We start from the raw sequence: 14625 nt of genomic DNA on the forward strand, positions 1-14625 counted from the left end.
TATCTCTTTGAGATACTGATTCTGTTTCTTTTGGATATAATCCAGAAGTGGAATTGCTCGATAATGTGATAGTTCTATTTTTAATTTTTTGAGGAATCTTAATATTGTTTTCCATAGTGGTCCATATTAGTTTACTATTCCCACCAACAGTGCACAAGGGCTCTCTTTTCTCTGCATCCTCACCAGCATTTGTTACTTCTTGTCATTTTCATACTAGCCATTCTAACAGCTGTGAGGTAATTTTGACTTCATTTATCCCTGATGATTAGTAATGTGGAACATCTTTTCATGTATTGTTGGCCATTTGTATAAATTTACTGGAAAAATGTTTATTTAGGTCGTTTGCCCATTTTTAACTTGTTTCTTGTTTTGCTGAGTTGTAAATTTAGGGACTTCTGAATATGAAAGGTGATTTTTGAACAATGGTATTGTGAAAATATTCTAATATCTGTAGCTTCAAAATGATTAATAAACTACGCTTTTATGTTAATGGGGATAACTCTTAATAATTTTATGGTATTTTTAAAATAGGTTACAGAAGTGTGCATATTCCATAAGAGATTTGAAACTGAGAGGTAAGTTTAGAGATTATTTCTGAATAGGATTTTCAGCCATACGTAAAAGGAGTCAATTATGGATGAAATGTTAACAGCATATAACAGATGATACATTTCTATTATAGATATCTTAATACATGGTGTTGCTTATCATCATGCTGGTATGGAGCTGTCAGATAGAAAATTAGTTGAAGGAGCTTTCACTGTTGGAGATCTACCAGTTCTTTGTAAGTAAAACATATTCTTGTGCCTATTATAAGATATTTTGGAAAACTGTTAAGAGAAAAAAAAAAGCTCGAGTATTCTGACTTATTTCTGCTTTTCTTCTAAGAATCTAAAATTATGTAATTACCCATACTTACACATTTTGCAGTAAACTCTGGCAGTTTTGGTTATCATGCTATTGAATAGTGCTACCTGAAGAGTAAGAATTTAATAGTTTTTTGGTTTTTTTTTTAAGATTATTTATTTATTTGACAGAGAGAGGGATCACAAGTAGGCAGAGAGGCAGGCAAAAAAAGAGGGGGAAACAGGCTCCTTGCCGAGCAGAGAGCCCGACGCAGGGCTCAATCCCAGGACCCTGAGACCATGACCTGAGCCAAAGGCAGAGGCTTACCCCACTGAGCCACCCAGGTGCCCCAATAATTTTTTAATTTTAAGACGTGTTAGTTTACATAGTGATGTTCTTTTCCTTTTTGTTTTTCCTAAATTCCCTATGTATGAGTTTTTATTATATTTATAAGAATATATATTTTATAAGAAGATCTCTACTGAAGCAATAGAGTTATTATGGCCTGAAACTATTATTTCTTAATCTGATACAGTTACTACCAGTACTTTAGCTATGGGAGTAAATTTGCCTGCTCACCTAGTAATTATAAAATCTACGATGCATTATGTTGGAGGAATGTTTGAAGAATACAGTGAAACAGATATTCTGCAGATGATTGGTAGAGCTGGTCGACCTCAAGTAAGTGACAATATTTTATTTTTGTAACTTGTTTTAAAATAAGGTAAGCAAAAACTGTTTTTTGTTTTTTGTGTACTTTTTGTTAAACAGATCAGCATTTCACATTCAGATTAGGTTTAAAATTAAGTGCAATAGAAAATCTGCTTTAATGGAGACATAGAAATAAAATGAATCTCACTGAAGGAAAGATGCTGCCTCTGTGCCCTCTGAGTTTCCCTAGGCTATTGGTTTGGTTGATGAATGTGTATATACTATCAAAGGTGGGTTTTTGTTTTTTGTTTTTGGTTTTTTTTTTTGAGGTTTTTTCGGTTTTTGTTTTTTGTTCTGAAGGAGGATGCTATTCACATTTTAGATGGGACAATTTTTCATTGTTTAGGACTGTCATACATTGCAGAATGTGTAGCATCCCCAGGTCTTAAGGCAAAATGCCAATAGCGGTCCCCAGGTATTGTGACAATTAAAAACTAGCCTATATACTTTAAGAAACATGTCCTACTCTAGCAAATATTTAAATAAAGAAGTCATTCTTATAGTTAATAGGGGAATATTTAGGAAGAATATCTTTTCAAAGAATGTCAAAATATTATATTATATAAATCATAGTTTTTATAAGATCAGTTAGGTTATATGTAAACTACACCAAATCTTAGAACTTTTATCCAGTTGCCTAAGTTTGTTTTGATTTTACTGTTACCAAAATTATGTTACATTGAAACTAAAATAATATTTTTACATCTATACTCTTGGAAGGTTTTAAATTAAATTTTCAGTGAACATTCAAATTCAGAAACATTTTTAAGGCGTTTTTGACCTGTTGTTTAAGACAGGCACTGCTTAATATAAAATGAAATTTATGAATTCTTAAAGAGGACTGGTACCAACATGTACTCTTTTTACTACATTTCTCTGTATGTGTGTGTGTTTATTTTATTTTTTTTTTCCAGTTTGACACTACAGCTACTGCAGTTATTATGACTCGGTTAAGTACAAAAGAGAAATATATTCAGATGTTAGCTTGTAGTGACACTATAGAAAGCAGGTAATACAAAAAATACTCTAAAATGTTGTTAATACCGCTAACATTTTTCCTATTCACATATTAAAAGCAAATTTGATTAGATTGTCTAAGACCATTGTCTTAAAACTTTTCAATAATCTAAGCAGAAAGTTTGTGTCCTTTTAAGAAGCTAAGAGTTAAAAAGGACAGTGTAATATTTTTATTCACTAGTTTCCTAGCATGTGGTAGTATGTATCCTTGTTATAAAAGGCCAAATTAGTAATAAGACTGTAATTTTCACATCTTTTTACATCTTTAAAATTTGTTTAATAATAGATAGACAATCTGGAACCTTTAGTAAAGTATATGATTGTAATACTCTGAGAGAATATTCAGTCTCTACTCTTTTTAAGTAATAATGTCTTCTGGAGCCATGAGATAGAGAAAAGTCTATAATTTTTTAACAGTTGAACTGATTTTTTTGTATGATTTTCTTATATATTTTTGAAAGTTATTTTTCATGAATTAATATAACAATGAGTATATTCTTTAATTATGTTTAATTATTGAATTATTCAAAATATTATTGCAGTTTAAAAAGGTAAGGTTATGGCATTAAAATACATATTACTAATACAAAGGTTTTTTTTTTTCCTATTAGTTTACACAGACATCTTGTTGAACATTTAAATGCAGAGATAGTGTTACATACTATCACAGATGTGAATATTGCTTTGGAATGGATACGATCAACTTTGCTTTATATCAGAGCCTTGAAAAATCCATCTCATTATGGTTTGTACTTTGATTTGAAAAAGTAGTAAATTTTTCAAGCCAGTTGAGTCTATTTTTATACTTTTAAGTCACAGAATAGATTATAGACAGTAATAGGTAACAGAAATAAAAAGTAATAACATTCAGAAGTACATTAGCAACAAGAGTAGAAAAATGTGAGAAACCTTTGTCTGTTTTACTTCTAGTCTTTTAATAAGGTTTGAAATTGGCACCATTAAATATAGACCTTTTAGAAAAAAATTAACTTGAATAAAAATAATAAAAATACCTAAAATTATTTTTTTAAAGTAAAAGGATTCTTGAATTTTTTCTGAACTTGTGTTCAGATCAAAGTATATAGTACTGCTGTTGCTGCTGGAATGTGCATCCTGCTTCTAAAGCTAACACACATCTGGTTATGTTGCTTCTAGAAGGTTCTTTCATAATGGTACATGTTATAAAGTAAAAATACTTGGAATTGCTGAATATCAAATTAAAACCTGATTTGTTGCAGTTTTATTCGAATGCACACAGGTTCAAAACTTAAAGGTTCAAAACGTTAAGCTCTCCAAGGGAAAAAAAATACAGTATGCATGGTCATAGTTATACAATAAAAAAGCAAAAGATAACCAATTGTTTACAACAGTGGTTATTTTCTATAGATAGGTAAGCCTTGTTTTAACTTATTAAGCTATTTTTCCCCCTATTTAAGATTAAGTTAGATTACTCTTTTCTAATTAACTTGGGCCTATAAATATGAGTTAAGTCCTTTCTATTTTAACTTTTTGTGAATTTTCATAACTTTTATAGGTTTTGCATCTGGATTGAACAAAGATGGAATTGAAGCAAAATTACAAGGTTAGATGCATTTCCTTGTAAAAAAATTATATTTTATAAATTTTAATGAAAAAATAAGTTAGTGTGAAAGTAAGAATACTCTTTGGTAAATTATTTTTTTTAAAATGTAAACTTGTTTCCAGAAAAAAATATATGAAGTATTTCTTTTTCACATGCAAATAAAGTTTTAGCACATGTACTTTTTTTCTGAGTTAATGAATTTATTGATTCTATCAGAATGTCTTCCTTTATATAATGTTAACTTTGTTTTTATTTGAAAATAACCCTCATCTTTGAAAATATTGCCCATGGATATACAACTCTTCATTTTCTAGTTTAATTTTAATTGAATATATAAGCCTACCTTGATTATGGGCTTCTTCTTATCCTTACCTGCACTAATGATGTATTCCCATCAAATCCAAGCTTAATTTTTCAGTTAATTAATACTTGATTACCTGCCATTTCAAATATCAAAAAATTCTTGAGCCTTTATTAGGGTTAGAAAGTATTAGCTCTTCTTTGTATTGAGATTCTCTTTCAGTGAAAGAAAAAATTTAGATCCACCAAAAATATTTAGCCAATTTTGGGATACCTCACTGTCTCAGTTCGTAGAGAATGCAACTCTTGATCTTGGGGCTGTGAGTTTGAGGCCCAGAGCCTCACACTGGGTGGTACAAAGATAACTTGAAGGGGGAAAAAAAAAAAGATAAAGAAGTAGACATGCATATATGGAGGAGCACTCGTATTGTAAACTGTAGGCCTGAAAATATTTAGCCAATTTTAATTTGTTCTCTACTTGGATATACACATATGACATATTAAGATGCAGAGTTAAGGATGAAGCAGTAAAATTATCTTGACTAAAGAACAAATATATTGTTGAAACAAGGTGATAAGCAACAGCATATATTCATAATGGTTCTATTGAGAAGATATAGCAGATATATAAAATAGTTGTATTATTCTTTATTTACTGACCAATTTTGTAATGGAGTTTTTAAAACATATATTTTGATCATAATAATCAAATACATACAAGAAATCAGATAGTCCAAGATAGTCCAATATAGTCTTGCTACATTCTGATAATTGTAATGATTTAACTTTTGTTAAATTAGCAGAACCATAGTTCAAATTTGCCTTATCTTTAGTCATTATCAGATAACTAGATTTTGATTATAAAGAATGGCCAAGTTTATTATATAACTGAATTTAATATTTTGGTATCTCTGGAGGTCTGCCTTAAATCTCTTAGGAAGGATCCTTAGCATTCCTAAATTTGGTTATACTTTCTTGCTCCTAATCCTCCAGTAGTTCCCTCCTCACTCTTAGAATAAAATGCAAACTTTCACCAGAGCCCACAAATCCTCTTTGGTATCATCCTGCTTGGCTTCATTTCTTGTTACTTTCTACCTCTTTTACTCAACTGTTTATAAATTGGATCTCTTGCTGTTCCTTAAATACACCAAGCTTGTTTCCATATCCGGTCCTTCCACTCTATTCCTTATTCCTGGAACACTTCTCATATTTTTTACTTGTGGTCTCCACCTTCATTTCACTCAAATCTTTGATCAAATATCAGCTCCTCAGAGAGGCCTTTCTGGACTGCCTTAATTAAATCTACCTCTTCAGAGAGGATGGTAAAGCAATTTCCACGATATTGTTGCTATTTTCCTTTTGTTGGAAAGGTGATATGCTTATGTTGAAAATTAGGATGAACATATCCTTACTAAATCAGATATTACATAGCTTTATATAAAAAATACATGAAAATTTAAAACCTTTAAAAATTCTTATTTTCGGGGCACCTGGGTGGCTCAGTGGGTTAAAGCCTCTCCCTTCAGCTCAGGTCATGATCCCAGGGTCCTGGGATTGAGCCCCACATCAGGCTCTCTGCTCAGCAGGGAACCTGCTTCCTCCTCTCTCTCTGCCTGCTTCTCTGCCTACTTGTGATCTCTGTCTGTTACATAAATAAATAAAATCTTTTTTTAAAAAATTCTTATTTTCTAGGTCCTTTCTTTCTGCTTTATTTTCTTTCATAGTACATTTCAGTGCCTGAAACTTTATTATTAAATTCTGTACTGATTCCTTTCTTCCATAAAATATAAGTTCTATAGAGAAGGAGCCATGTCTTGCTTACTGCTGTAAACCCAAAGCTTAGATTAGTGCTCAGTAATGTAATATAGTAAGTATCTTCTTTGACTGTTTAACTTCTTGCATGTTAATCATGGGTAATTAAGAAAATTAGCAAAGACTTCAAAAGCCTTACTTATTAACCAAATACTTAAAAGTTTATCAAGCTGCCTAAGCAATGTTGCTTAAACTGAAGTATTTCTTCAAGAATTTTGCATGTTAAGGGTTATGTTTTTGTGAGTGGCTACTCTATTTAAGATTGAACAGGATGGGGGTGCCTGAGTGGTTCCATGGGTTAGGCCTCTGCCTTTGGCTCAGGTCATGATCTCTGGGTCCTGGGATCAAGCCCCAGATCGGGCTCTCTGCTCAGTGGGGAGCCAGCTTCCCCCTTTCTCTCTGCCTGCTTCTCTACCTACTTGTGATCTCTCTCTCTCTCTCTCTCTCTGTGTCAAATAAATAAATAAAATGTTAAAAAAAAAAAAAAAAGATTGAACATGTTGTGGCATTCCCACTCCGTAGATCTGAATTACCTACAGTCTTCTGGGCCTTATAGCATGGAACAATGGGAGTCTAGTGGGCAGCAGGCTACTATAATTGCTCTGATCTTCAGCAGTCAGTGAGAGGTGAACTTGCCTTACTTCCTGTTCAGAGGTTCCTTCCAGGTAGCAATAGTAACATGTTAATTATGCTGAACTAAGTACTAAAAGCATCAGCTGAAGTAGTCACAAGTGGTTGCCTCAAGAGTGTGGCAAACTCAGAGGAGGGAAAAGACTGGTGTTTTTTTGGACAATCTTTGTAGATCTATTTGACTCTTTATATTTTGTATGTATGTATCTTTGATGAAAGCTAAAAAAAGAAAAAGAAAAAGAAAACCACGCCACACTGGAAGTCAAATAGCAGGGTGGTTACATACACCTGGAGCAAGTAACCTAGCTTCTCTATTTCTTTATTTCCTAACTTGTGTATGAAATAATATTAGTACCTACCTTGTTATGTTATTATGAGAATTAAATTAAATGAGGTAATGCAAATTTTCTCATTTAAAATTTAAAGTTCCAAGTTGTAAATGTTATTTCATCACTTATTTGGTAATTTGTATTATTATTACTATTAGAAAGTCTTTTAGCCTGTTCATTGGCTCTTTTATTTAATGAGTTTTTCCTTACCACTTAAGTAGGGACTACAGTTTTCTCATAGCAAATATAGAGAAACAGACTTTAGCATGTTTGATTATAAATTCTATTTTGTGCTGTTCCCTTATCTTACTAAAATAAAAATATGTTTCTTATTATTGGACAGAATTATGTTTGAAGAATCTGAATGATTTATCATCTCTGGACTTGATAAGGATGGATGAAGATGTTAATTTCAAACCAACAGGTAATTTTTCCATTAGTTAGTAAATTTAATAATTGCTTAAGGATAAGACTAAATTTTAAAATATGTTCTACTAAAATTTAGATGATACTAAAATTAAATTATAATCTCAGTTGTCACAACAGGGTATCATCATTATTAGCATGATATATTTATGTAAGAGTCCTATTTATAAAATTATAGAACTTTTTTTAAAATTTATTTTTTATTTATTTTTGGCATAACAGTATTCATCATTTTTTCACCACACCCAGTGCTCCATGCAATCCGTGCCCTCTATAATACCCACCACCTGGTACCCCAACCTCCCACTCTCGCCCCTTCAAAACCCTCAGACTCTTTTTCAGAGTCCATAGTCTCTCATGGTTCACCTCCCCTTCCAATTTCCCCCAACTCCCTTCTCCTCTCTAACTCCCCTTGTCCTCCATGCAATTTGTTACGCTCCACAAATAAGTGAAACCATATGATAATTGACTCTGTCTGCTTGACTTATTTCACTCAGCATAATCTCTTCCAGTCCCATCCATGTTGCTACAAAAGTTGGGTATTCATTCTTTCTGATGGAGGCATAACACTCCATAGTGTATATGGACCATATCTTCCTTATCCATTCGTCCATTGAAGGGCATCTTGGTTCTTTCCACAGTTTGGCGATCGTGGCCATTGCTGTTATAAACATTGGGGTACAGATGGCCCTTCTTTTCACTACATCTGTATCTTTGGGGTAAATACCCAGGAGTGCAATTGCAGGGTCATAAGGAAGTTCTATTTTTAATTTCTTGAGGAATCTCCACACTGTTCTCCAAAGAGGCTGCACCAACTTGCATTCCCACCAACAGTGTAAGAGGGTTCCCCTTTCTCCACATCCCCTCCAGCACATGTTGTTTCCTGTCTTGCTAATTTTGGCCATTCTAACTGGTGTAAGGTGATATCTCAGTGTGGTTTTAATTTGAATCTCCCTGATGGCTAGTGATAATGAACATTTTTTCATGTGTCTGATAGCCATTTGTATGTCTTCATTGGAGAAGTCTCTGTTCATATCTTCTGCCCATTTTTTGATATGCTTGTCTGTTTTGTGTGTGTTGAGTTTGAGGAGTTCATTATAGATCCTGGATATCAACCTTTTGTCTGTACTGTCATTTGCAAATATCTTCTCCCATTCTGTGGGTTGCCTCTCTGTTTTTTTTTTACTGTTTTCTCTGCTGTGCAGAAGCTTTTGATTTTGATGAAGTCCCATAAGTTTATTTTCGCTTTTGTTTCCTTTGCTTTTGGAGACATATCTTGAAAGAAGTTGTTGTGGCTGATACTGAAGAGATTACTGCCTGTGTTCTCCTCTAGGATTCTGATGGATTCCTCTCTCACATTGAGGTCTTTTATCCATTTTGAGTTTATCTTTGTGTACGGTGTAAGAGAATGGTCGAGTTTCATTCTTCTACATATAGCTGCCCAGTTTTCCCAGCACCATTTATTGAAGAGACTGTCTTTTTTTCACTGTATATTTTTTCCTGCTTTGTCGAAGATTATTTGCCCATAGAGTTGAGGGTCCAGAGTAGAGAGCCCAGCACTTTTTTTTTTTTTTTTCATTTATTTAATTAACAGTGAAAGCTAGAGAGGCAACACAAGCAGGGGAATGGGAGAAGGAAAAGCAGGCCTCCTGCTGAACTGGGAGCCCCATGCAGGGCTCAATCCCAGGACCCTGGGATCATGACCTGAGCTGGAGGCAGATGCTTAATGACTGAGGCACCCAGGTGCCCCTATAAGCTTGTTTTTGACAGGTACTTTGTCTTCACTGATTCTGGTGACTTTGGGCAGAGAATTGAAATATTGAAATCTTTGGTCACTTTAAACCTCTTAGAATTCTTGTAGGTACCCTTTTGCTAGTTATTAATTATTCAAACATTTGTTTGCCTCCTTTTCTCTCTCTCTTTCTCTGTCTTTTTCATTCTATTTAGAGTATAATACAAGAGACAAAGAATGGTTTGTAGTTTTTAGGACTCATGATGAGAAGTTTCTTAGGGGAAATACTGACTTCATTATTTCAAATTAATCCTTAATAGGATTGAAAAATTTTTTAAAAATGAGGATCCTATTGTTAGCATTTGACAAGTATCCTTCCATTTTTAATGCATTTTTTATACATTTGCAACCATAGTTTAGAAATGTATAATTTTGTATCATGTTTTTACGTGTATTTAATGTAAGGTTTTACATTTCTTTATCTCTATTTTTTGGTCATTTTAATCACAATTTGTCTTGGTGTGGACCTTCTAAGGTTGGATTTTTGGGAGGATCTCTGTGCCTCTTGGATCTAGATGTCTGTTTCCTTCTCCAGATTAGGGAAGTTTTCAGCTATATTTCTTCAAATAAATTTCTGCCCCATTTTCTCCCTTTTCCTCTCAGATGCCTATAATGCAAATGTTACTACACTTTTGCTAAGTGTTGAATGGAGTTTACTGAGTGCCTTAAGACTATTCTCAGTTTGCATAATTTTCTTTCCTTTCCTTTGCTTGGCTTGGTTACTTTTTATTATTGTCTTCCAGGTTGTTAATTCGTTCCTCTGCTTCATCTAGCCTATTTATTTTATCAAGTATATTCTTAATTTCATTTATTGTGCTCTTGATCTCTGATTGGCTCTTTTCATCTATTTATATAAGATTAAGTTTTTTAAAGCAATTTATTGCCCTTACTGTTAGCCCTAGATTTATAACTGCTTTTTCTTTCTCCTGTGGTCTTTTTGATAAACATAATTTTGTTTATTATTTATCTTCTATGTATTCTGGGGTATCTCATTAGAGTGGGCATGAGAATCATTAATGTAACTTCATCTATTCTTTAGGTACTTTCCCTTTCAAGGATCTAATTCCCACTATCACTCCTTTCCTGTGGAACTTCTTGAATACATAGATACCGTTCCTTCTACTCTTGAATATACCAAGTAAATGATCTATAGTGATCCTTCTGCATCATCAGTGAATACTACCTAATTTTCCTATTCTTGGTAACCGTTTAGTTTTCCTCTGCTTTAATCGATCTTTCTTTGCTGACCATTTTGCTTGACTGTGGGTTTCTTGAAGTTGCAGACCTTGGACTTTCATTCTGGTTTCTGATTATTTTCTTATAAACATGACCTACCTTCAAGCTTCAGCTATAGTCATTCCATAAATGAATTCAAAACTCTAATTTTGATTCTGGTCTCTCACCTTCTTTACAAAATCTGGTGCTCAATTTTCTTTTCTCTTCTTTTCTTTCTTTCTTTCTTTTTTTTTGAGATGCCCACTGCTCAGTTTTCTGTTGAAAGTCTTTATTTAGGTAAATAACATGAAACTTGACATCTAGAAGCATGTAACAGTTAATATGACTTGGAATACTGTGAAATAGAATGAACATAAAATTTGAGTTCCAAAACCTGGATTTCAGTCCCAGTTCTACCACTTGCTAACTGTGACCTTATGCTCACTAAAATTTAGTTTGTTCATCTACAAAACAGGAATATATTATATATCCTACATTACATTATTGGGTTGTTACGATGATCAAATGGAATAATCAATGTATAAAATGTTTACCATAAATATGAGTTGTTGTTCTCTTTTGTCCAAGGTTAGAAAAATGTATCTCTGTTTATATATTTGCCTGTCATTCTCAGTAGCATAACCATTTTGTCAGGCTTAAGATTATGAAATATTTGATATCTTTGGTTTCTCTTTAATTCCTGTGTCATTCCATGTCCAGGCTATCTATCTATATATATATATATATATATCACACACACACACACACACACACATATGTGTAAACATATATATATATATGTAAACACACACACACACACACACAGAAAGTCGATAGATGATAGATAGATAAAATTTACTGTAAGCATCTCATGAGTATGGAGGCTTAGAAGTCCCAAGATCTTTAGTCAGTAAGATAGAAATCTGGGCAGCCAATGATACAATTCTGGTCTGAGTGTGAAGGCCTGAGAACCAGAAGAACTGATGGTGTAAATTCTAGTGTAATGCTGGCAGTCTTGAGACCCAAGGAGAGCTAATGTTTCAGTTCCAGTTCAATGTCAAGAAAAGACCCATTTCCCAGCTCAAAGCAGTCAGGCAGAGAAATTCCTTCTTATACCAGAGGGTCAGTCTTTTTGTTCTATTTAAGCCTTCAAATGATTGGGTGAAGTTCACCCACATTAGGAAAGGCAGTCTACAGAGCACCTGGCTAGCCCAGTTGGAGCTTGTGACTCTTGATCTTGGGGTTGTAGGCTCATCCCCACATTGGATATAGAGATTACTTAAAAATAAACCTTTAAAAAAAAAGCAATCTGCTTAATCATTAGCTACCAATTCAAATGTTAATCTCATCCAAAAATATCCCCACAGACACATCCAGAATAATATTTGACCCAGTATAAGAATAGTCTATAGCTAGTTGATAGTTACGTTGACACCTAAAATTAACCATTAGAGCAGCTTAACATAAACTACACAAATCTAGTGGAAAGTAGTTGAATTCTCAGAATAATACAGCACTGCACATAATACCCTTTTACCTGGTTTTTCTCTGGGCCCAGATTGGCCATGTACTCTGCATTGAAAATACATATTACCCAATGTCCAGTCTCTGAACATATTGCCCTTTGTGTTTATAACTCAGTAGCCTCAACTCTTGTTGCACCTGGTACCATTAAGCTATTAAAAAAAAAAAAAACCCACAAAGCATTTATGTATGTATGCATGCATGTGTCTATGTATGTATGTATAATTTTATGAGGAATGTAACATGTCTTTTAAACTGTGCTCATATTTTGATTAGGATAATTATTGAGGTTAGTATTCTTGTTATAGGGTTGCATGAATTGTTCAGTTGTTGGCTTCAAAGAAGGAAAATTTTAACCTGAAATGCAGTCCTAAGACCATTCAGCAAAGCTGACAAGGAATCTTTAAGTTCAAAGTTCCCTATCCAAGGAGTTCCTATTTTATAGGCCTATCTTAATATTTCTACCATGTGTAGTCATTGGTTTGGAGTATCTCATGAGGAGTATGACCTTGGTGTAAAGATAGTGATAGGTTCATAGTATATTAGCTTGAGCCATCAGTCAGTCACTTCTGGTAGGAAGAGATATGGGAGGTGTATTCTCATGGCCTCTACTTTCTACCCCACCCTGTGATCCTATGTCCTTTTGCAAATCTTTTAAAATTTTTTCCAGTCCTTCTACTTTGACTCAATTTCTTCATGCCTTCCTTTGTAAATTATTTTCATACCTTGCCTAGGAATCTTTTATCCTTTTTAATAAGCCAGTGAGTATCAAGTCTTTTCTCAAACCTTTTATTTTCTCTAGTGGGGAGAAACCTTATATTAATTTATAAACATCTAGGATAAGAGGAGTATCTTTAAATATATCCTAAAGATTAACATACTAGTTCCCATGGTAACCATATTCTCTGTATCTCACACACTGCTCTCAGAAGCTCCCTTTTATGAACCACTGCATCCCTTGCATTTCGGTTGAACATATACACCAGGATCTTAATTGATAAAGTGGCTTTTAAGCTTCCCTGGCTACTTCTCTTCCTGATTCTTAGTTCTGTCTGCTCTACTATGGTTTTGATGCCTGTATGTCTGATGGAATGTCTAATCCTTCCTTTCTTCAGTAAACCTGTAGCACATACATAAATGTTAGCCCTTTGCTTAAGAAGCAGTATGCAATTTTTTCTTCCCAGCTGTTTCCTGTGTGTGCTCACAAGGCTTAACATTCTTTATAATGTTTTTGACAACTTGTAATTGAAACCAGTAACTTTTCAAATGAATTTCATTTAATCATTTACTTACCCCTGCTCTACCCATACTGCTACTTCCAGCCAACTCAGTGTTCTATTTCCAAAACAATTTACTTTCACACTTCAGTTTAATCAAATATTGCTCAAGAATTTTAAGTAGTCCTCTGTTATTTTACAAATCAAATTCAAAATCTAAACTCCTTTGTTAGCATTTCAAGGCTATTTCAGGCCCTCATAGTCTACTGTTCATCATGTTTTGGTAATAAAAGTAGGCAACATTTATTTAATGTTAGGCACTAATGTTAGGTAGCTATGTACCATACATGTAATATTGCATTTACTCTTCACAAAAATATATGACATATATACTTCTATTATCCCCAAGTTACATTAAGATATTGGTAAAATAACCTGCGTATATGATCACCTACCTACTAACTGATGGAGCAGTGACTTGAAGAAGGTCACTTTGGCCTGAACTCATAGTTACTATCAAGCCATATCTCTCATTAAGGTATTATAAAAATAGTCTTTTTTTTTTTTTAATTTTTTAGAGAATGGCAGTGGAGGGAGAGAGAGAATCTTAAGCAGGCTCCATGCCCAGCACTAGCTGACCGTGGGGCTCAGTCTCATGACCTGAGTCGAAATCAAGAGTTGGATGCTAAACTGACTGAACCACTCAGGAGGTCCTAAAGATAGCCTTTAACTTTACAGTTTTGATAAATAAGTCTTGATTTTTTTTCACTGAGGTCATGACAGCTTTTTTTTTCTGCCAAGGCATATTATTCATTTTTAAATCCTACTCAAGCCCCATTTTCCTACTAAGGCATCCCACACTGACCATTCTCTTAGGTTTAATATCCTCTGTACTTAAGCTTGTATATGTAAATATATTTTTAGAGATTTATTTATTTATTTTTAGAAAGAAAGAGTGTGTGCAGAGAGTAGGGAGGGGCAGAGGATAGTTGGAAAGAGAATTGCAAGTAGACTCAGGCTGAGCATAGAGCCCAATGCTAGGCTCCATCTCATGACCCTGAGATCATGACCTGAGTCAAAATCAAGAGTCAGATGTCAGCTGAATCACCCAGGTGCCCCTAGTATATGTAAATATTATCATTAACTGGATTTTGTCCTCTAGTCTGGCTATTTTGTATATCGTTATCTCCCTAGCCAACCTAGAAATTTTAGAAAGTGTGTCTT

The 14625-nt window shown here is 33.8% G+C and overlaps 1 protein-coding gene across 19 annotated transcripts in view; it reads left to right on the forward strand.

The window, feature by feature from the left end:
- The window catches only part of HFM1 (helicase for meiosis 1), a 125123-nt gene that overhangs the window by 49512 nt on the left and 60986 nt on the right, over positions 1-14625 (forward strand). For all 19 annotated transcript variants that reach the window (XM_032361674.1, XM_032361680.1, XM_032361683.1 and 16 more), the window contains 7 exons: positions 532-575; positions 683-784; positions 1382-1527; positions 2472-2566; positions 3186-3319; positions 4109-4156; positions 7571-7651. In XM_032361674.1, the coding sequence (XP_032217565.1) occupies positions 532-575; positions 683-784; positions 1382-1527; positions 2472-2566; positions 3186-3319; positions 4109-4156; positions 7571-7651 (650 nt within the window). The remainder of the gene's footprint in view (positions 1-531; positions 576-682; positions 785-1381; positions 1528-2471; positions 2567-3185; positions 3320-4108; positions 4157-7570; positions 7652-14625) is intronic.

This window comes from Mustela erminea, chromosome 10 (assembly GCF_009829155.1).
Source record: "Mustela erminea isolate mMusErm1 chromosome 10, mMusErm1.Pri, whole genome shotgun sequence".
NCBI lineage: Eukaryota > Metazoa > Chordata > Mammalia > Carnivora > Mustelidae > Mustela > Mustela erminea.